Source organism: Helicoverpa armigera, chromosome 8 (genome assembly GCF_030705265.1).
Source record: "Helicoverpa armigera isolate CAAS_96S chromosome 8, ASM3070526v1, whole genome shotgun sequence".
In the NCBI taxonomy this organism is placed as follows: domain Eukaryota; kingdom Metazoa; phylum Arthropoda; class Insecta; order Lepidoptera; family Noctuidae; genus Helicoverpa; species Helicoverpa armigera.
The window spans coordinates 903058-925575 of NC_087127.1; the positions used below are offsets into that span (position 1 = coordinate 903058).

At 36.9% G+C, this 22518-nt stretch overlaps 2 protein-coding genes across 3 annotated transcripts in view; one reads left to right on the plus strand and one right to left on the minus strand.

The window, feature by feature from the left end:
- The window catches only part of LOC110383678 (protein lin-37 homolog), a 358932-nt gene that overhangs the window by 304489 nt on the left and 31925 nt on the right, over window positions 1-22518 (plus strand). The gene's annotated exons all lie outside the window — the stretch shown is intronic.
- Window positions 1-22518, minus strand: part of LOC110383730 (uncharacterized) — a 33294-nt gene that overhangs the window by 3251 nt on the left and 7525 nt on the right. Inside the window, exons 2-14 of the mRNA XM_064035689.1 lie at window positions 19091-19240; window positions 18711-18835; window positions 18380-18552; window positions 17876-18009; window positions 11163-11365; window positions 10565-10753; window positions 9492-9634; window positions 9038-9189; window positions 8615-8796; window positions 8191-8366; window positions 7581-7990; window positions 4114-4303; window positions 37-458 (exon numbers count right to left, since the gene is read on the minus strand). Coding sequence (XP_063891759.1) covers window positions 37-458; window positions 4114-4303; window positions 7581-7990; window positions 8191-8366; window positions 8615-8796; window positions 9038-9189; window positions 9492-9634; window positions 10565-10753; window positions 11163-11365; window positions 17876-18009; window positions 18380-18552; window positions 18711-18835; window positions 19091-19232 — 2641 coding nt within the window. The 5' untranslated portion in view covers window positions 19233-19240. The remainder of the gene's footprint in view (window positions 1-36; window positions 459-4113; window positions 4304-7580; window positions 7991-8190; window positions 8367-8614; window positions 8797-9037; window positions 9190-9491; window positions 9635-10564; window positions 10754-11162; window positions 11366-17875; window positions 18010-18379; window positions 18553-18710; window positions 18836-19090; window positions 19241-22518) is intronic.

Genomic DNA, 22518 nt, shown 5'->3' on the forward strand with positions numbered 1-22518 from the left:
CAAAAACTCAACAGTGATTGGTTCAATAAAACTTACCACACAAAGCACTCTTCACGCTGTTAATAAAGTCCAACGTCTCCAGGATACTCGGTCTACTCAGCGCCTCCTTATTCTTGACAGTAGACCCAGCAGACCTTGGTCTTTCTCTCATCTCTCGAATACTTTCTACCGGCTCCGTATACACCAAGCTCTTCAGTGTATGATACTTTCGTCTCATGGTCTTTGTATCCGCATGGTCTGAGATGGAAATTTCTGGAAAACCGTAGGAAGTAGCTGGTCGGTGTCTACGAGACCGTCTTCTAACCCTGGGTAGGCTATCCAGAGTGTCTCTGGATATATCCTGGATGGAGGAGGAAGGTATGATGTCTGGTTTTGTGGTCCTCCAGTAGTTACCAGTTTTGACGTTTGCGAGGATCTCGTCACTACTTTCGTGACGGGATATTGGTTTCTGTTTATGCCTGGTGACGAAAGAAAATGAGTTGAAATTGTGATAAAAGGGAATGTAGTACAGTGAAGAGAGAAGGACTGAACAACTTAATACAATCTTCATAACATTATCCAAAATTGTTATTTGTAGGTATTCTTATAACATAAGATTAGAACAAAGTAGCTTCTTCAACCTCATCCTCCGAGCCTTTTCCCAACTACATATGTTGAGGTCGGTTTCCAGTCAACAAAGTAGCTTTTTATCATTCAAAAATATTTTTGCATTATTCGAGTCCTGGCCCCTGGCACATACACATGTATTGGACTTTATAAACTTTATACTCCCGTATAAATTGTAGCTGCAAATGAACCAATTGACAAAGATAACATTGTGAGCACGACAGCAGCATATGACCACTGTGTCACTGATAACGAGCTCACCCTTATCAGCTATCGGTACGTGACAAATCGCGAGTTACCCTTCATAATGTGCGGGTCGTACGTTATACTAAATTATGAGAGAATTGTTGTTAAAAAGAACAGTGTATTTTGCTGTAAAACGTGGTGATTAATAGACTAATCTTCAGAATACAATAATGATTTATTCATAATACAAAACACACTTCTATTTCACCACCACCCTAAGGCAGACTGGTAGAGAACGTCTAAAGAAGGCGTTATGTCCGCCGTTGTACATTGTGCAAAAAAGTAAATAAAAAAAATTATACATTGGTATCTTGATATTAACCACTATTACTGCTGTTTTCGGTGTAGTAGAAGTAATAAAAAAGTTTTCTTTATATCTCAAACTATGTTGTACATTGCGAGTTTTGTACTGAAGTAATCTTCACGTAATTCATTCATTACATTAAAACAATGCAACTACGAGATATCCAAATGAATAAATATCTATAAACTTCAATCCCTCGCAAGAATAGGCGCCAATACGTCAGTTAATTAATGTTTGATTAAATATAACACATATAGGTAAATAGAAACAGTATCGATGTAATTACTTGAGTTAATATAACTGCTAACTAATTGCTAATTAGCTGCTAGAGAACACCTAATTATATAGATTGCTTCGATAATATACGGGGGATTATGTTACAAATTAAATAGAAGCAAATAATTCTGTGAATTTAGTAACTAGTAATTAGTTCTCAATTTTCAAGATTATATACGATAAAATTTTCGTACTTTCGATGATGGGTGTTGGTGTTACTTAAACCATTTAAGAGAGAAGACCAAACTAAAGAATAAAAAAACTTTTTGGAACCACAGCCTGCATGTACAAAAATTGATATTAACACTATCATCCGCCAGCAGTTTCAACCGGTTCCTGAAGATACTATTTCCCAGCACCAGGATAAAATGAGCCAATGTCCATACAATATTGCAGGATTCAATCAACATTATTTCAGCCATTTGTGTTAGATGAAGTAACAAACATATAAAACTTTCAACTCTACAATAAAGGTGTGATTACAAAACAAAGACCAACTTTAATTGAAATTATTTGTAAAAGTTTACAAACACTTTACATACACGTCACTGGAACATCAAGTTTAACCCTTCCAGTGACTGGTAGTTCCAGCCCCTATTGCATAACAAATGAGTGAGCCGTTCTAACTAATACATTAATAATGGAGTGTTTGTTCGTTTTGTCGCGCGAATTAAATTGTCGTCATGTTGGGTAAAGTCGCTATGTTTGGAATGTTAGGTGAAACTAAATTAAAGTTTTTTTATTAGAGAAAAAATATTATAATACATTTTTGACTGTGACCCTCAAACTAGGCTAAAGCGTGTATATTGGGGATCCGAAGTCTAACAGTCAGATATATCCTGAAGTATATTTTAACAAAAGTACAATGATTTTAAACATTGAAATTTAACCTTATTTTTTCAGGTAAATTATACCAAAAAAAAATGGTTAATCAAGTCAATTTAAAATACCTACGCCTTTGAAAACATGATAGGTAAAGTTACATTAAACTTTAAGGCCCTAATGAATCTTGATTTACTATTATGGGTCTAGTTAAACTTTGTACAGTTTATGTAGTCGTCTTTCATAAATGAGTTCAGAAGTAAAATTAACTGCTTAATCAATCAAAAGACAAACTATTATCACTTTAGCCTAAAATAAAAACTCGCTTCTACCTACAATATCTCGTACTCTCAAAACAGTGTTACCTGAGTGAAACCACGTGAAAGTTAATTGGCTTAAGAACTATAGAATGTTAATATTTTTCTGTCTTAATTTTAAGTTTAAACTTAGTCTGCCTGGACATGTAGGTACGTGCGATAAAAGTGTTATTTACAAGAAACTGCCTCGTTGATCCAGCTGTCGCAAGTGCGGCTGCTGAGCACGAGGTCTTGGGTCCGATTCCCGAGTCTGGCAAATATTATGTCAGTATTTTTTTTATAAGTTAGTACATACAAACAGCTACAAAATCACCTACTTTCAGAACAGTGTTACCTGAGTGCAACAACGTGAAAGTTTATTGGCAACGTCATAATGTCTGGCGCCGCGCCACACTCCGACAGTTTCATGCTACCGGCCAAACTACGTTATATTGATAAGGTCATGTTTCATACTATTAGTTTTGGATATTAAGTACATTTAAGTATAGTAAACTGTTTATATTTTTGTCTTTCTTCAGGCTATTTATTACAGTTTTATTTTGTTTTAATAGAAATAAATCTGGCAAATACGCTGTCTTTCACGAACCAAACGCAAGGAATACTGACACCTCTTTTTCATAGTATTCATAAAATGTAGTTCACATAGATTAAGTTTCCTTAGCTAACTTCTTTCCAAAACCTTTAATTACGATTCGCTATATTACTCCCAATTTACATCAAAATTAATTGAGTAGTCCTTGCGGGGTAGTTAAATACATACCATTACCTACAAACTTTCACCTTCGTAATATTAATAACGGGTGATTTTTTAAGAGGTATAGGATTTGATTTTCAAAAAAATGACAAAAAAATTGAAAAATTTGATGAAATCTTTATTGGAATCGATAGAACGATCAATATAATTCAATGTTTGAAGATGATTTCATGCAAATGCTGGCCGCGGCTTCGGTTTTGATGGCCCATTCGCAAGGCCCAATTTCGGCACACTCTCTCCAACATATCAGCCGGTATATTACGAATAAATGCTTCAATATTGGCTCCCAGTGCGTCAATCGTTGCTGGTTTATCCCTGTAGACATGAGCCTTAACATGGCTCCACAAGAAATAGTCCAAAGGCGTTAGATCACGCGATCTAGGCGGCCAATTGACGGGCCCAAAACGTGAGATAAACTGTTCACCGAAGGCGGCTCTCAATTGGGCCATTGTTTCGCGTGCCGTGTGGCATGTGGCACCGTCTTGTTGAAACCACGTGTCAGGCATGTCCAATTCTTCCATTTTGGGCAAAAAAAAATCATAAATTGGAAGATGTGCGCCATGCACTCTCTTCTTAACCGAGCAAAATTTTGATAGTAAAATTCAATAATTTGCAAGCGTTGTTCGTTCGTAAGTCGATTCATGGTTAAATTATAGACCATACTGAACAAGTTTAACAATGACACAAGACACAATTCACGCGTGGTCTGTTAAAAACAGTGTTGCCAAAAAGATACCAGCAAAAAAATCACCCTTTACTATCTAGTTTAACACTATTAACTATCTTACCTCCTATCCCCCACCAGACCCGTCGCGAAAGCTCCCAGCACACATCTCTTCGCAAGCCTCAACTTCGCCTCCGCCTTATCACGGCGACTAAGCGTGAGGGTACGGGCAGAACTGTGCTCGCGGCGTGATGGTAGCTTTACAGGGTAGGAGATTGCCATGCCTTCTCCGGTGGGGAAGACTAGGCGGAAATCTGAAAAGGTAGGCATAGTGTCAGATTTGGAAATTTCAGATAGTTATATTTTATTTTAAAAATAATAACACCCATAATAGCCCTTCGAACATCAAACATTTTTGGCCACTAATATATAAAGCTATGTATATAATCGATAATAAACGTCCTAGTTCAATTCTTTATTATGTATTTATGTGTATCAATTAAAATTACAAAAACCAAACTAAATATTTAAAAGTTTAGGGGACACAATGGGAGGTCTTATCGCTAAAAGATTTCTTACAGACAAATTTTGGATGGATTGAGACAAAAGAAAATAAGCAAGTAGCATATAAGCATAGTAGATAAAGAAACCATTTTATCACAAAATCCATACTTGAATTCGAGTTACTATTAAAATACAATTAAATCTAATCTTATTAATTAACTCTACTCTACTATGGAATTGTATTCCATACTATGGAATACTATGAAATTGTATGGAATTGTCTAATACTCTAGTATGGAATTGTATTCTAGAACTCCACCACAACCAAGATAACTTAAAGTACAGTGTCCAAGTAAGTATAAACAGCTATAATTCACTTGGACGTACATGCAGCTAAACCGTACTACCAACATATTTGTCCTAACTCGAACAGATGCAACTATTCTGCAAAATAAACCCAGATGCACAATGACATTAAATATTCTAGCTCAGCAGTCTATCCATGGAAGAAGGAATAGTGGAGATGACAAAAGGAAGGTAGGTCATACGCCTTCTTGTAGGTCAAGCAACATACTGAAGGCGTGATACTAGAACTCACGAGACGTTCGGGGTCTTTGTCAAATCAAAACCAATCTGCCAAAGATTGGTCTTGATTGATTGGCCATTTATTTTGAAAATAATGAGCGGGTTCTATAGAAGGCGTTTTAGGAGACGTTCTTAGGAGATTCAACGTCATGACATCTCTGATAGTCATTTTGTTTTCCATGATCCTACTGCTTTTACGATTACCGTACGATTTTACAGCTAAGCTCTGAAAATGCGCTAAAGTCTTGTAGATAGACTTCAACTTGTAGATGAATATTTTGATACCTAGTTTCCCTATAATAAGATCATTTTGTAAAAGTTTAAATATGAATAAACTAAAAAATATAATAAAAAGATGAACTTGTAGATTTATTACTACAGTCCATTGTAAATGTTTGAGTAGTAACAAAGAAACTTAATTACAGACTTTCTTTTCGTATTGAAGAAATGCAAATCATAGTTATTTGAGTAATAAAAAAGGAACTAGACAGATTTATTTGAACAAAGTGGAAGCAAATATAGCGAAAATGATATAAAATTAATCCAGACTTATTGGAGGAAGGAGTCGACTTTCTTATGTACTACCCTTGTATACTGCCTTATGTACTACCCTTGTTTACTGCCTTATGTACTACCCTTGTATACTCCCTTATGTACTCCCTTATGTACTACCCCTGTATACTCAGTAATGTACAAAACAAATAAACTCTTCAATATTAGTAGATTCAATTAATGTGAAACAACATTTCTCCAAAATATTGACCAAAGTTTAACCGATCGCCAATCGAGTTATTAAAAACGGCTGTAGAAAAAAAGTTTACAATTTCAAAAAGTATAGGAGCGATCGTTCAGAACAACTCGCAGGGAGACTCGGCAGCGTGGCCACAACTTACACGGGATTTGCAACTCGCCACAGTTCACAACTTTAACCAACGCGTAAAGTAAATGGAAGGACTTTTGTAATACAATTAAAATTATGTATGTCTCAAGTCATAACTACTGAAGAAAAAGGGAGAATTAACTACAGAACAGTTTCAATTTTACAAGTTGTTTCGATACCCACTTACATATGTTCATATGTAGTTACATACTTAAGACTTCTTAAGACTTCTCTATTTACCCCACTGACAAGAAGGCTTATGTTTGTAATAAATGCTTAGTACCTAATAAATAGAATACATGTGAAAGCAAATCTGTCTATCGGTCCAGCTTTTACACCAAAATGACTGAACGGATTTAAATGCGCTTAGGCACGCAGACGTCTACTGCGTTTACTTTTTATCCGGTCGCGGCAAGTAGATCACCCGGGGTGCAATGCAGATAGAACCGGGGATAACAGGTAGCCTACCATATGACAACATTTGTGACAACTAATCAATCAACAACTACACAACTCCAAAAATTCTCTCCCACTAAAACCCATTCCCTCTCTAGTCTCATCCAGCTTCCTAGTTCCACACAAAACCAGCCACAACCAGCATTAACTCTTAGCCACCTAACCCTGAGCCCCCTTTACCCAACAGTACCACGATAAAACAGACCAGAGTAAACTGGTCATATTAAAAATGCTAACGTATTCCGTTGCAAGCGAAACGATCTTGAAATGTTGATCCAGTGGATATTGTGATATAAAATAGTGGTTTCTGTTATTGTTGTGGACCTGCTTTTAAAGGAGACGTTTTGTATTTTTGAAAGTTTACCGTGAGAAGCGTAGGTATCGTTTATATGTGCGGTTTATTACCCTTAACTATAACTGTTACTTACTTGTCGTCTTTAAATGCTATCAATGGAACTTTAGGACCTATAAGTATATAATCCTTTAAAAATACTTGGTTTTGCTAAGTCAATTGACATGAACTTCGTTACAGAATCGAAACCAGCGGTAATTACCAAGAGAATGGTGTAATTGACGGCCCAGAAAGCAAGTACTTCAGTGCCTAGCCTCAATTTAACACTAAAACCAACTGTATTTACCACAGTAACATGAAATACGTGGTTTATTTACAATTTTGCAGTGGTCGTTACTCTATTATCCCTTCAATTTAGCTAAATGTGAGCGCTGGTGAATTCGCCGCGGTAAACCCGGGAGCTTTGTAAATTAACAATCAAACGCTCTGTAATGGCGGCTTGTATTCATGAGGGCAATGACCTCTGGGCTCTGGTATGTAGTTTATTTTATAGCAATTGCTGGTTTGTGGGTTCAGGTTTATTCTCTAAGGAAGGTTGAAGTTGGAAAGTTTTTTTTTTTAATACAGATATAAATCTAGCTGGACAAACTGAAGTACAATACAGAACATTTGCAGAATTTTGTGTATGAACTATTTTCGTAAATAAATAAACAATAAAAAAGATAGACAATTTCCTTAAAAAAATTATACTAGTATGCGAATTTTGGACTCGTAGAAGTCCGCAAATCATTCATATGGCGAAATTTTGCTATCCCCAACAGGGATATATGCCTCACAGAAAGCTATAAACAAACAAGAAAAATAATCTACTCACCTATATGCCGAAATCGGTCCACAAAATCCACCATGGCTTTAGCCCATGCAAACTTCTTAGCCGCATCGAGCAACCCCATGCACGGCTCCAAAGACCCATCATGAACACCAAGACAGTACTCCGCCAACCCATCATACTCTTTCAAACACTTATTCCCATCAAAATCTTCCAAAAACCAGGAGTTCTCCAAAGAACTGGTGAAAAGACCTTCAAGGTAAGGCTTTAGCACTGGTCCTAAGTACTTCTTGTCGTCTTTAGCTCCTTTATAAAGCCAGTTCAAGATGTTTTTCATGACAGTCGTCTGGTCTGTCAAGTCTTCGCGCCGAAGGTCGGGGTCTCGTCGAACGGCGTCTATCAGACAAGCTGATGATGCGTCGTAGTAGTCCTTTAGTTTGTTCCATTTTTTTGACCTGTTGGTAATTATGTAGATTTAGAGACATATTTTTGAACTATCTTCTGTCTCCAGGATCTATGAACTAACGAAGTATATAAGAAGATTGCTCAAGGACGTTTATAAAGGAGCACATTGAAATCTGCCAAAGCGCACTTCTTTTGAGTTGTTCTATTTCCAAGCTCAGTTCCATCTATTTCTAAATGTCGTGAAACTCACCTGTACGCTGACAGCTCTCTATCAAACTCCCCCACATTCCTGGAGTGGAAGTTGTTCAGGTACAGGTCCCGAGCCTGGTCCAACATGATCGCTAACACATGGATCAGATCCTCAATAGGTTCCTGGTCTAATGATGTAACCTGGATGAGGTTAGCTCTGAATGTGCTGTGGTTTTCCTGGAGAAAGATAAAATGGGTACTCAAAAATAATGTGACGGATATTAATTTATATGCTCACCTAGAGCATATTATCATACTCTCTGCCTAGAGTGAAATGAAGGCGAAATCGGAGAACCTCATAAAAGTATTCTGGATGTAAGAAGGTAGGGATCGTCTTGCTATTATCCTGAAGCTTGTCAGTCAGGCTCTCCCAGCGGCTGAAGAGGACCATATTCAGACACCCTGAGGAGTCGGAGTACACTTACACACGTCACCATAGTCTTGCAGTGCAGCAGTTCGCTGGCGAGCCTCCACAGGTAGCGCAGCTGTCGGCGCGAGTACGTCGGAGTGGAGCCTGCCGACACGCGAGCCGACCTGTTCAGGCTCTCCCAGCGGCTTAGAAGAGCTGTTTCTAGGCACTCTGATGGGGATGGTGGAATGTCTTCACCTGGGACATAAAATAATCATGTCAGGGGTTACCCTGGTACATACAGGGACTGGTACATAAAGAGATTTTGAAAAACAAAGTCGGTTTTAGTCAATAAGATTGACACTCCTCCAGATTGCGCCCACAGCGGGAGGGGTCATTTGAGGATTTCACATAAAAAGGGGGGTAACAAGATAAAAGTAAAATGCATCCTACTGAACTCCGTGTGATATGTTGCAGTATTCTTATTCCGATACCATACCAGCAACGTGATGCATCTGCAATAGACAGGCTTTGATGCAAGCAGCATCTCCTGCCCAGTCGGCGTCCCGCGCCCCTCGCCGCACCAGTGACCCGCGAGCTACTGGGAACACGTAGCCGGCAGGACCGCCACGATCACATAGGGCGTATAACCTGGAGACATGGCAAATACATTTTAAAAAGATTTTTTGTATGTTTTGCTTAATTAAATTAAAGAACCACAGGATGAAACTAGCTTAACCTTCCTTAAAGCTAAAATTAATTCAAAATAAATTGCGGCTTAAAGAAATTCAGGACAAATCTTGAATTTTCAGGGTGTCAACATCAATGTTATTTTTATGCTATGTTATATTCAAGATGTTTCCTTTTTTTTAACCTCATTTTCAGGGTCAATTGTAATTGGATTTATTTATTTACAATCTCACAAAATGTATTGTTATGTTCTGTAAACTTACGAATCAAGCACCAACAACAGATGATGTGAAGCATGAGCGGCTACACAGCAGCGCGCTGCCGAATGCGCGTAGGCACCGCAGCGGTCCAGCCTACGCCGTAGCGCGCTGCTAGCGGCGTAGCGGCTTAACACTCGTAGCGTGCCCTACGCACAAGTAGAGTTTTAATTCAATGCAAAGGTCATGGAATTGTCCATTCCATTTTTTTCAAGAGGAAGATCATAACTTCAAGCCTTTTCTATAATATTCGACAAGAGCTTTCGAAAAGAATCTTCCTCTTGATATATAGAATTTTTTGAGAACCTGAAGAGTTTTTTCCAAATTCGCCTATAAGGGGAATAAAATAGAAAAGCCATCGTTGGTCATTTGAGCAATCTAGAATAAATATACAATGTGTCCCGGGGATAAGTGACCGCCCGAAATTTTTTGAATATTTGTACAAAATTAAGGATAATTTCCTTTATATTTGGGACTTACCGCCTTTGGTTTTTTTTTAATGATTTTTAGTAAATACTGTGACGTGCTGCAGTTTTTAAAGATATTTCCTAAGTTTTACATCTTTTAAATTCTTTTTCTTTATTGACTAGCCGACATCATAGTTTATCAATTAAAATTATCAAACATAACAAAAATGTAATAAAACATTTATTAGAAAAAAAAGAAAATAAAAATTCAAAGAAAATAACGCCTTTTTTTCAGTTTTTTCAAAATAAGTCCAATAAATGCCCCCTGAATATCACTTTCTTTTAATTTATTAATAAATTACATGATATTTCCTACAATAGCTCACAACAATGTTTGCTGCTATTTCAAACAAATGCAAAAATACAGTCAGTTGAAATTTGAAAAAAAAGAGCAAAGCCTGTTATTAACAGGCCTGACAATAAAAATTTTTAAATGATTTTTTTTCAAAAATATAAATGAAATTATCCTTAATTTTGTACAAATATTCAAAAAATTTCGGGCGGTCACTTATCCCCGGGACACATTGTATATAAGATAGTGTACTTTCCCTTCAGTTAGAAATAAACGAAATCCTATCAATGCTATATTAGGTACTCCCAAATACTAGTCACCTGATAAGTTCCTTCTCTCATCTTGTCTATCAGCACATTCAAGGCCCCTGCGATCCTGGCGACGGTGGATAGGTCAGAACAATGGGCGTCTAACTCTGCTTCTAACGAGGGATTCCATAACTGCCAGGTTGATGAGCGATCACCACAGACTAGAGTAGATGGTGGACCTACTGCTGCAGCGTAGTAATCCTGAAAGGGTAATGGTTTTTAGGCTGTGGAGCTTCTGAATACCAAGCTAGATACACTAATGAAATAACTATGTATTTTTAGCAGTTTTTATTATGGCCAGTTATACCCAGCCGTAGCCGGTTAAACTTTGGGCTTCGAAATCAATTAAATTCTAATTTCAAAATAAAGAATACCTACGTGTGCGGTGTATTGAAAGAGCAATTAAATCAATGGCTATTCGATATTTTGAACATTCGATGTTTTGGCAAAAAGAGATGTTATTCTGAACAATCGATTATTTGTAATTTCGATGTAAACATAATTTCTATATTTTGGGATTCAATTTAACAAAAGGTACCCGGAATCAATCACAAGCCTCTCCATCCTAAAACGCCTTTTTTCACACAGAACTTTTAACAAGTCAACTCACCCCCTGAGCACTGGTATAATGCAACAACGCCAGTGGATGAGTGAGAGGCACTCTGCTGGTGTACGCAGCAGCACTGCAACCTTCGACCCTGGCTCCTAACATCAGCTTGGCTTCAGCTTCACCAGCTCCGACGCGCACCATCACCCAGGCTGCCCCTTCGACGATGGCGAGGCGACGGTCAGGAGTTGAGAGGAGAGAGGCACCTAGGAGTGAACAAGATATTCAACCTTATTTATTTGTGTTATAGATAATACCTACTTGAAGAATAACTAAATTTTCAATAATGATTTTAAGATATATAAAACACAGTACAATATTTTAAAGAACTTTTTACTTTGCTTTAAAAATAATTGAAAAAAATATGTGTTAACTAGATATGATATGTAATTTAATACGTAAGTAATTTCATAAAACAAAAAGTAATGACAATATTTTTTTAATGCTAACTGAACTTTTACAAATCCTTGGTCATGTAATAACCCAATTCAAAGCGGCTGGATAGTGTAAATAAAACATAAGATGGAAGTTTCCAGGAATTTTCGTGTAGAACAGGTCACTCATATACACGTTCGAAGAACATTGCACTCAGCATTCCATTACTTAAAATGTTGTTTTTCATTTTGTAAGTTGAAACGGTAAATAAGTGTTAACGAGAATTTATTGAAACAAACGAAGCAATTTGTATGCATTTAATTCCGTTGCTATAAGTAATGTAATTACCGTGGTCAATGTTTTTATGTTTTTTTAAGACCCTTTACCTAACTTCCCTATCCCATAAGTCATACGTAATACACACCGATTATTTAACTATTGTGTCTGCTTCATCGACAGTAAAGTGGTTAAAATAAGCAGTAAAACTACAGTAAATTAAATGACTGCAGAGCTACCTTATTACCGGTCACTGAATAAGTTCTTATCCCAAGGGAAATCAGTTCACAGTCCAGTGAACTATGGGCGAATATGTACTAATGTTGTCCATTCACCTTTCGAAAGGTTGTTTCAACCTCATCATAATATATATAATATATTATCATAATATATATCATATTCTGGGGGTTAATAATAACAAATAGAAAACAGAAAGTAAAAGTTTCGTAAATAATTTTTGCATGTATTTTTCAAGTTTTTTCGCAATTTCCATTAAATTATGTATAAGAGGAAAATCATCTTGTAAACATCTGACTCGATTCCTGAAACTAACATTTCTTGACCCGCTTGGCTTTCGCCGAATATGGTAATGAAGTTTTATTAATACGCAATCTATTTTCGAAAACATTTTATAAATCAAAAGTAGACATAAAACTCAACACACCTCTTTAAACCCAAAAGCATAGTAATAACTCTAAATAAGATGAATACAGCTCTTTTCTTCTCAAGTAAAGTTTCATTTATTCATCCGAGCCATTCAGTCGTGCGCTTGCCCTAATTTATTCAAAAAAAAACTCTTCATATTTCATTCTCTGTCCCCGAGTGGGTCTTGCACATGGAGAACAAAATGACTAGCGGAGGTGCCATAACAGAAAATCTCCTGAGAAAGTAGCGTGCTAACATGTGGGTGATTGAGGGACGAGGAACGTTACTGTCTTCGCCCTCATGCGCCTTCTTTGATCCCGATCATTTTTGTTATACCAAAAACCCGAACGTCTCGTTATTTCATTGGTAACTGATCGTTTTGGTCATGCCCATCGTACGTATTTGACCTAGAAGAAGGCACCTGACCTACCTGCATTATGGCATATCCGCACATCTTTCCTTACTCCTTGTCTTGCAGAAATATTAGGAGGTCTACTCGACTTGATATTAAGCAGCTAATGAAATAAATGTAGCGAGCCAGAATAATGAACTGAGGAAAGGTAACTGGCGTTTCATATTTTGTTAATGTTATTTGTTTAAATTAGGATGCTTTGAGAATATTAAGGTATCGCTGAGATGTTCTTTGCTAAAAGTATTATTGCCTTATTATATGTCTTAGGTTTTTCTTAGGTCTACAAATTCATCAGACAGTAGCTCACACGGGACGCGGGAGAAACCGCGGATAACGGACAAGTATAATATATACCAAGAGCTGTATTACTATAGTTTTTCAAAAAATACCAAATATTCGTTGTGCTAAATACATGTGCAGAACAGTAACCAGAACGAAAACAATATTACAAAGTTGAACGAGCGAGCGGCGAGCAACTGTCAAACTGAATAAATAGTTGAGAACTAATCTCTGCGCATATGGTGAATGTGCACAATAAAATAATGTTACACGACAGTTGTGAGCGAATTCACCGCGGGGTTAAATAGGTGACCTCGACGTTACCGTGTAGGATTTATGTATGTTTGCGTTTGCATATTTTATTTAGAAGCTTGTGTGAACGTTAAGTGCATAGTGATTTTTTATTTAGGACTTTGAAAGAGCGTTATATAATTAATCTCTTCATGCTTTAAGTGGTGATATAAAACTCCTGGAGTAACATATAGCTTAAAAAGTTTTACGTATGTAATTTGTAATCATGGCTGTTATCGTGATATTGGTAAACAGAAAAATATTATAGAGGAGGTCTATAAGATCAAAAACTGTTAATGATATAGACCTGCTCCATAGGAGGTCTATAAGATACATATGTATATCCCAATAATCTGATCTGAGAAACCACGATTCAATAAAGCACCTGTCTCTCAAAGACGTTCATTAAAAACCTGATTTCCTCCAACAAACTATACAAGCAGTCAAGCACAGAACGGAAGCGAAAGAAACTTCCCACTTAACTACAGGTTAACTTGCAAAGAACCTTCACACCGAACTCTCAGTTTCCAATAGCGGTAACCGAAGTTTATTAGTTTAACCGCCTCCGAACAATCTGAACCGAGCCGCTCGGAATATTTCCTTTAATTAAAACTTCGCTAACTTTCGCGTGCTGAAAGGTTAATATGAAAATAAATGTGTGGCTCTGATGTGTGGCTCGTTCAATTAATGCCTTTGTTTGCAATTTCCTGAAATGACGAATATGTATGTTCTTGTAAATGAGAAATGTGTTTTCATAATAATACTGGGATACCTTTCACGTCATATGGACAGTTAACACCAAAGTGAGCTATTGATTAGATTGTGTTATGGGTGCTAACATAACTAGTTAATTACATAATATTGTATCACACCTAGAGCACTGCCAACAAACATGATCATTAAAGGAGTACCGGTAATGGAACCTGTGACCCTTTATCCGGCAGTCCGAAATAGTGATCATTGCGACAAAAAGGTCATCAATTAGGAGCATACCTAATTTATATTTGTTTAATATATTCAAGCACTCTCTTTTGGTTTCTTAGTTTTTGCACCATTTATCAACCTACCAACAATTTTTCCTTCAGTTTTTTACCAAAACCGTTCTTCGAAAATTCGTCGTGGTATCAAAGCATTCTTTAGAAACGTGAACCAGACCATCTCTATGTGACCATCCAAATTCCTCAGTCTGTCACGAGACGATTATCACATTCCTTGAGTTCCGTGAATGTGCTAGACTTTTTGTTACACGGTTGGGTAAACTGATCTGAATGATATGGGTGGATTGTGGCCTAGTTTTTAAAGTAGTTTGTTTGGGGGAATTTTATTTTTGTGTGTTGGTAGTGGAGTAAATGCACCTACTTACCTCTATGTGTTATTGTAATGCAGTAATAGGTCATCACTAAGTAGTCAACAGACCTTTTTTAAAATTTATTTATTTAAAAAAATAGGTGCTTCCATTTTTTACGAATATCCGAAAACCTTGTTTAAATGATTTGAAGACGCATTCAAAAATATATCCTATATAAAGTCCCTCCATGACCCCCAAAGCTGTAGCAATGCTTTTTTTTAGTGATTATGTCAAAAAACGAGTACCTACTACGGCTTGATGGCTTTCATACTAAACCTTCATACTAATCTTTAACATATATACTAAACCTTAACAGCTTCCAATAAAGAACATACTAACCATACATAACAATAGACATCACTAATAGATACCTAACGTTAGCCAACATTCGTGCAAGTCCCAGGAATTCTTGCAGGCGATAACATTACATTCCTGCAACGGCGGCCATGTTCCCAATGTCGTCCAGATATGTATGTCTTTGTTACGTCGCGTCTACGAAAGTAGGATAAAATTGGATATGGAATGAATTGATATTGGTTTATGGTTAAAAGTCGTGTGGAAACCATTCATAACGGTTTATGTTGGCAAAAGATTCAAAAGTGTAGTTAGCCAATTCTTGGTATACTTTGTCTTTTATACTTTGCTACGCTTTCGTGGCAAAATGTAATCGCTAGCCGTTATTAGTTTTCGGCTTATTATAAATGCTTACAGCGCTCGGTGCGGCCGTTTCGTGGACAACCATCTAGGTACATAATATGTTATAGAATCCCTACGCGTTTGGGAAGGCACGTTAACCGTCAAATCCGTAGCGGACCCCAATCGGGGTCTGAACATCAATGTCACCGTAAGCTCGGTTTAGACCCCAATTGGGGTCTGCGAATCAGTCATACACTTTCCTAATTATTTACGCTCATATTTATTTTCTTTCCAATCAAACCACATTTGTGAGTACTAAATAAAATAACTAAATAAAAAATTATTTTAACGCATTCAAACCTTTCATATTTAGCATCCCGTTAGAAATATACCTTTTTAAAATCCAATCGTAATTACCGGGAATTCTGATCGAACTCGCCATGTTTGTTTACATTAGTTGTTTTTTTTAAATTTGAAGACGCATAGACAAGATGGCGACGGTGATAGAAGTTTTGCATCGAATGATCCGATTCGTTAAAATAAAGAATCGATTTAATAATTTTATATTATTTGATATTATAATATTACTAAATTGCACTTTTGTATACTTACCATAATCTGAAAATAAATTATATATATATATATTAGGAAATAAATTAGGAAAAGTAAAATGACTTAATTTATTTTGAAAAAAATGCTAGAAAATCAGTGGTAGAAAATACGTTGTAGCCGGAATAAAAAAAATCTTCGGTTTTTAGGGTTTCCGAAGACGGCAAATGAAGACTTATTTATTTCTTCGGGTGTTTTATGCGCAGGATTCCTGTAGACCTGCCAAATTTAATGGCGATTCGTTACTTCCAACTTTTTAACTGAGCGGCAAAGCTATTTGACGAGAGCCGTAGTTAGGTGTAGTTATCGCAAAATTTTATGACGTTTTTATTGTTTGAAAGGGCAAATAGTTCGTTGTTCATCGAAAGCTGGTCCAAGATGGAAAGATGGCCGCCGCCGACTTATTTTTAACCGACTTCCCAAGCGGAGGTTCTCAATTCGACCGTTTTTTTTTCTATGTTTGTTACGCGATTACTCAGCCATTTATTTATCGATTTTGATGATTCTTTTTTTGTTTGATAGCGTATACTTCCGAGGTGGTCCCATTATCATCAGGTCAGGATTTGATGATGGAACCTTGAGAAATCGAGGGTGACTTTCGAAAGTTGCAGAAATACGTAGGTTGAAATCTTATCACTCAGGTGTTTGCCTGGTAGCACTATTTAACAGTGAAGGCTTTGAGCTGACCTGATGATGGAGACCAGTGAAGGTCGAGGGAACTCGACAACTGAATATTTAAACTTTGTCGTGTTTGTGCTTATATTATTCGTATTTACGAGGCCTCTGCAACAGTAAAGGAGATGGAGACGAGAGAAGTTCGGTTGTCGAGTTCCCTGTGTATGTAATAAAAATTCAATTAAAGTTAAAAATTATTACGAATGACGCAACACCAAAATAAATAATACATATAAAAATTTAATGCTAAAAATTTTCATAAAACTGAAATATCTTTTTTCTTAACAACAAAAACAAATTGAACCTATAATTTAAAATTAATAAATAAAATTGAAATAAGTTGCTATTAAAAAATAGGTATATAAAAAATTGGTATTCGATTATTTATAATAAATATCCGATTTAGGTATCGAATGCACACCGCTGATTGAAAAAAAAAAAATAATCCATTCCAAACTCTACTTCTTTTTGATCTTGTAAATTGTTCATTTTTATTGTGTATTTTATGTGCTGATTTTTTAGTTATTGAACATAAATAAGTGCACGAAATGTATTGCAACGGATTGAAAATGTTATAAATATGACGTTTGTGTTGTGTTTGAGAAAGTGATGCGATTATTTATTGGTAAGTTTTCACCAAATTTGAAATGCCTAACTTTTCGATAGACTTAAAAACACCGTAATTATTATCTTTTTCTGAATTAACTGACTCCATTCGACCTTTGCACGTTGTTGTCAAATAAGTGAGCTCTAAAGTTATAGTTAAAATACTTCTGATCAGGCATTACGGACTTAGAATTAATGTGTTGAAAGTTAGTACAAATTTTTGACATCCATGTCGCGATTCAAAATTCCCGCCGAATCAACGGTAAAGTCATATGTCAAAATCTTGTCGAGCAGAGGGGTTAAGTTGTAACTTCTTCTTCTTTCGTGTCGATGACATGTCTTATAGTGAGACTACACTATGTCAGCCCAATATGCCGCCACAGCGAGAGCACGGCCGGATGCGCTCATAAGGTTGTATAACTTATGAGCAACGTTAGCAATTTTTACGGGTTGTCATTTACCAAAGTGTCTTCGGGTTGCCCGGGAAACTCATACTCAGCTGCATCTGGATGGAAACTGACCATAACGGCTAAAAGGCTAGGCCTATAATCATTTATTCCTCACCTCTCTGCAGATAGCAGTGTCGGTAGGGCTTGGCTCTGGGTCCGGCACGAGCAGAGAGCACGCGCGAGCCGCCGCCGCCGCGTGCACCGGTGCAGCGCGCGATCAGCTCCACCCAGCGCTCCACTATTTTGTCTCTATAGAAAGAGATATAATGCTGATAATCATGAAAAACACTTCTTCTACTTCCAATTCACTTGCTGAACGAAAACAAAGCACTACCAAGGAGTAAGAGTATTAAAAGAGAGTATCGTAAGAGATTATTTTCTCTGCTAGAGAGTTTTTTGCAAACTTCTACTACTGTTTCAGAATACTATAGTTGTGTAATGTGTACCAGCTGTTACCAGTCTTACATAGGTCTTTCATGAGTTATATTTTATCAATAAGTATCACCAATAGTTTTTCGAGTAATTGGGTTGAAGAGGTCAAATAAGCAGTCGCTCCGTGTAAAAGTAGTACCTACTCCGTTACAGCTGGTTGAAAGAATGATCGTGGATGATTACGTACCTGCACAAATATCCCGAAGGGTTAAGAAACTCCTCCCACTTGTCAGCCTCCTTCCCAGTGAGTCGTATTCTCCCGTAGCCTACTGGCCCGTCTTGCAGGCGACAGTCATCGCCAGAGTTCAGGGGAGGAAGAGAGTCCAGCGTTATCAGGTATTCCAGAGAACGGGACCGCATCTGTCCCAAGAATGTACGTTATTGATAATAATTGATTTCCAATTTCAGGTGTTTTTAAATTAATCTGCTTAGGTACCACACACATGTAAAATGGGTCCTGTTTTTCTGTTAGGAGCGGAATCCTGAAAAATCCTCATGGGTATCAAAAAGTGATATACCTTCTTCCCTCTATGTAGCGCTATGAGATGACTGCATCTGAACCTCGGGTCTCTCTGTCCAGCGCCATCCACTATTCTTTGCACCAGGCTCTCTACTGCGCTCTCCAACTCTGTAGATATTCTTCCTGTAAATAGGAAAAACAAAAATCCCAAACTAATATTATAAAGCTGAAGGTTTTGTTTGTTTATTAACTTGATCGTATCTAATCTCGGGAACTACTGATTGATAGCCCATGTAGCGAGGAAGGCTAGCGTTTTATCCGGATGCGCGAAGGTCCCCACGGAACGCAGGTGAAACCACTGGCGTATGCTAGTAATTCATAGATGTATATCTAACACCTGTAATTGACAGAGAAAATATTCATTCTTTTCCAACAAACCTGTCTGATCCTCCTCCCAAAGATTGTCCACATAGGAGTTCAGCACACGAAGTTGGTTGTGCGAGAACCGCAACCCTGAGGCTGGCAGGCGTAGGTCACCTCCTGGTGTTTCGGTTGCCAAGCCTGATGCTCCCGACCCCATGGCTAATGCTGTGCAGACCATGAAAGAAGAAATAATAATTTTGTTTATTTATTTGCAGCAGATGTGTATCATCATCTCAATTATAATTATAATTGCTGTATTACCTCCTGACTAACTAAATACATACGAGTATGAACACAAGTACGACTAATATACAGTTATAAGTTTCTGAAGTTTGCCATTAACATAAGTATGTGTAGTAGCCACTGTCAATGCTAATAGAAGCCAAATTTCGAATAAGCAAGCTTCTCGGCAAGATCTGTACCTACAAATGCGTATGAAGTCAAAAGCTTCAGAAATGCAAACTTAAATAGCGCGAATTGTATCCCGACCATGAAGTCTACTTCAAATCGTGATCATACAAATAAAAGCCTATCATTCGAACTCTTAGAATGGTCAACAAAGATTAAATTAATTTTAAAAACATCGCTAAAGTACCTACTCTATCCACCTCTATTTTTATCTTCATTATCAACACGACAATTTGTTTTATTATGGATACTTGTTCATTTTTAAAGTCGCGTGACAACCACCTATAAAGCAGACAGTTGTAAGCAGCTAATTGCGATGTTATCTCACTGATGCGCTGACATTGTACGTGCTAATACAATAGCTTTGCGCGGTGTTGGTGTGACGCGACCTTTACCCTCGAAAATCAGGTGTTCTGTATGTTTGTTGGGTGTTTTTGATCTGGTTCTAGCATATCGTAGCAGAGAGTGTAAATAATATCAATGTTTTTTGTTTCTTTTTTTAATATTTTTTTTTAAATATACCCATATCTGCTTCAAATCAGACGGCTATCTATGTATGGTTGTAGGCGAGGTGTTATAAGTCACTTAACTGATTTATTTCAATAATCTTATCCAGAAATTAATAAAGTATGTTTCTACATTTAGCAAGTAAATAGGGTCAGGCAAGAGTCAGATTAAATACATTCATAAAACTGCACTTAGCAACTACATAACATTATTGTTAAAAACCAAGCGAGATGTTTATCCTAAACTTTCCTTCCCATCGATTTACCCCAAACACGATGATCGATACAATGACAATCGATTGTGTAACAGCGATGACACGGTGTGCGCGGGCGCACAATGTGAGCAGAAATCAAAATGGCTGATTGTCGCACTTCCGCCGGAAGCGCATTATGTGGTGCCGGTCATGCGAACAGGTGACCGTGATCTATGTGGACTTGTTTACCACGTTTATGAACGAATATTTCTACCCACACGGAAAGGACTGATAAATGTCGGAGAGGAAATTATGACGGGTTTGTTTCGATACTTTCTTCTATCAAGCTTACACTGGTTTTTCGAATCCCGGTTTTCCGAATCGTTATTAAATTACATATAGGACTTGACCCTAAGCAGCAGCCTAACGTGTTTCGCTCGTCTCACAACCTTCTTTTTAAATTTTTACCTAATACATAAAACGTACCTAATACAGTATTTCCAAACTATGGCCTAATGCAGAAACTGAGCCTGCAGATAAGTCGGTCAGCAGCAGCCTCTTCTACTATATCATGCAGATGCTTGAATAAAAATCGAGAGCTCCTTATGACACTAAGATGAATCTGATATCCCTGTTGAACGGATATCAGATTTATAAGAAGCCTGCCTCATCAGTATTCAATACTATGTTATGTGCTAGCAAAAAGTAGTTAGTTTGGAGCTAGCCCCTTATTTCCACTATTTCTTCTTACAGGCAAAAACGCAAAGATCGTGATAATTGGCGCGCGTTTTTGGGGGGTGTCTTTAGTAAACTGGATCTTCAAAAACTGCAAACTTTCAGCCCATTTTGAATAAATTACAGCGTTTACAAATGCATTCAGTGAGAACTAAATTGACCTTGACCACTCTGATAAAAAGCACCCTTAGCCTTCCTTGAGACGCTAGTTGTTTTAAGAAAACTCGACGTTTATATTATCGTTGAATTTGGACCTTAATTACGTTGGTTTTATGCCATATGGACCATTTCAATGAAATGAATAACTGAATGCACATGTAGATAGTAAACTACAATAGTCTGGAGTGAAACTCAAGAACACTTAGATCGGGGCCATGCCACTAGACCCCTTTCAAGACCACTCAAGACTTAGAGCATTTACGGAATAACAGTTCGGTGAATCCATCACCTGTACCTACACAATTGAATGAATCATTCATGCTTATTGCAGACTGCTATTCATAAACTTACTGAACACTTACTTAATGAAATATGAAACAAAATACCCTAACTAATAAGAACTATGTCTGTTGCTCTTTCACCTAAGAAAGAATATATTATACTTTTTATCCGAGTGCGTAAGTAAGTAGTTCCTAGGTGGAATAACTAGATACCTATAACTTATGGCTTCTATTCGTAGAACATCCAAAGATTGATAAGAACGAATCCACAAAAAATTGAAAATCCCACTATACTTTACTTTCAAGCATAGGTATGCACAATGTTCTACATTTTCGTTTAGCAAGTAAATAAATAGCTATTTATCTATAACTGGTTTATATATCTACGACCAAGCCCGTTTTATAATAACAACTGGTTCTTATCTATAGAAGTTTGCTTTAACCAAAAATTTTCTGTAATCTATTGTGAAAGGGGATATTATAAATTGCATATCAAATAAATAATCGCCTATCAATAAATACTCATCATTTATATTATTTTTTACATCAAATAACTTACTTCACTACAAATAAACTAAATGTTTAACAAAACTCAAACTGCAGATAATTCGAAATTATACATCAATATGACATTACTTTTTTTCTTATAATGCAATACAGTTAAATTTATTCTTGTACAAAAATACTACATACAAGCATTAAATACTGACTGCACAGCAAATTTTCCATATTTCATAGCAAAATAACTATCCCAGTCGTATATTAACCAGTAAGTACAACAAAACCTGTTCATCATATTTGTCTTAATTTTCAAGAAGCCATGCTCGGCAAATTTAATAATTATTATAACAAAAAAATCCTGTCACATTGCATTATATCTAAAAGCAGAACAAATTAACTGAAATCTCATTCAGCGTACTATGAAAATGGTAGAATTTTATTTAGATTCAATTTATTTAGCAAATTGCCATTTATAACCTTCAATTAAAAACATTGTTTTAAAAATTGAAGCTAGTAACGAAAACGAATCGCTGCAAAACCGACTCCACGTAGTCTTGTTTGCCGTACCCCTAGAGTGCAATTCAAAACCGCGTAGGCGCGGAGGGGCGAGGCGGCCTGCGAGCTGAGGCGCAGGTAGTTTTAACGCTCGCCGACGAGGT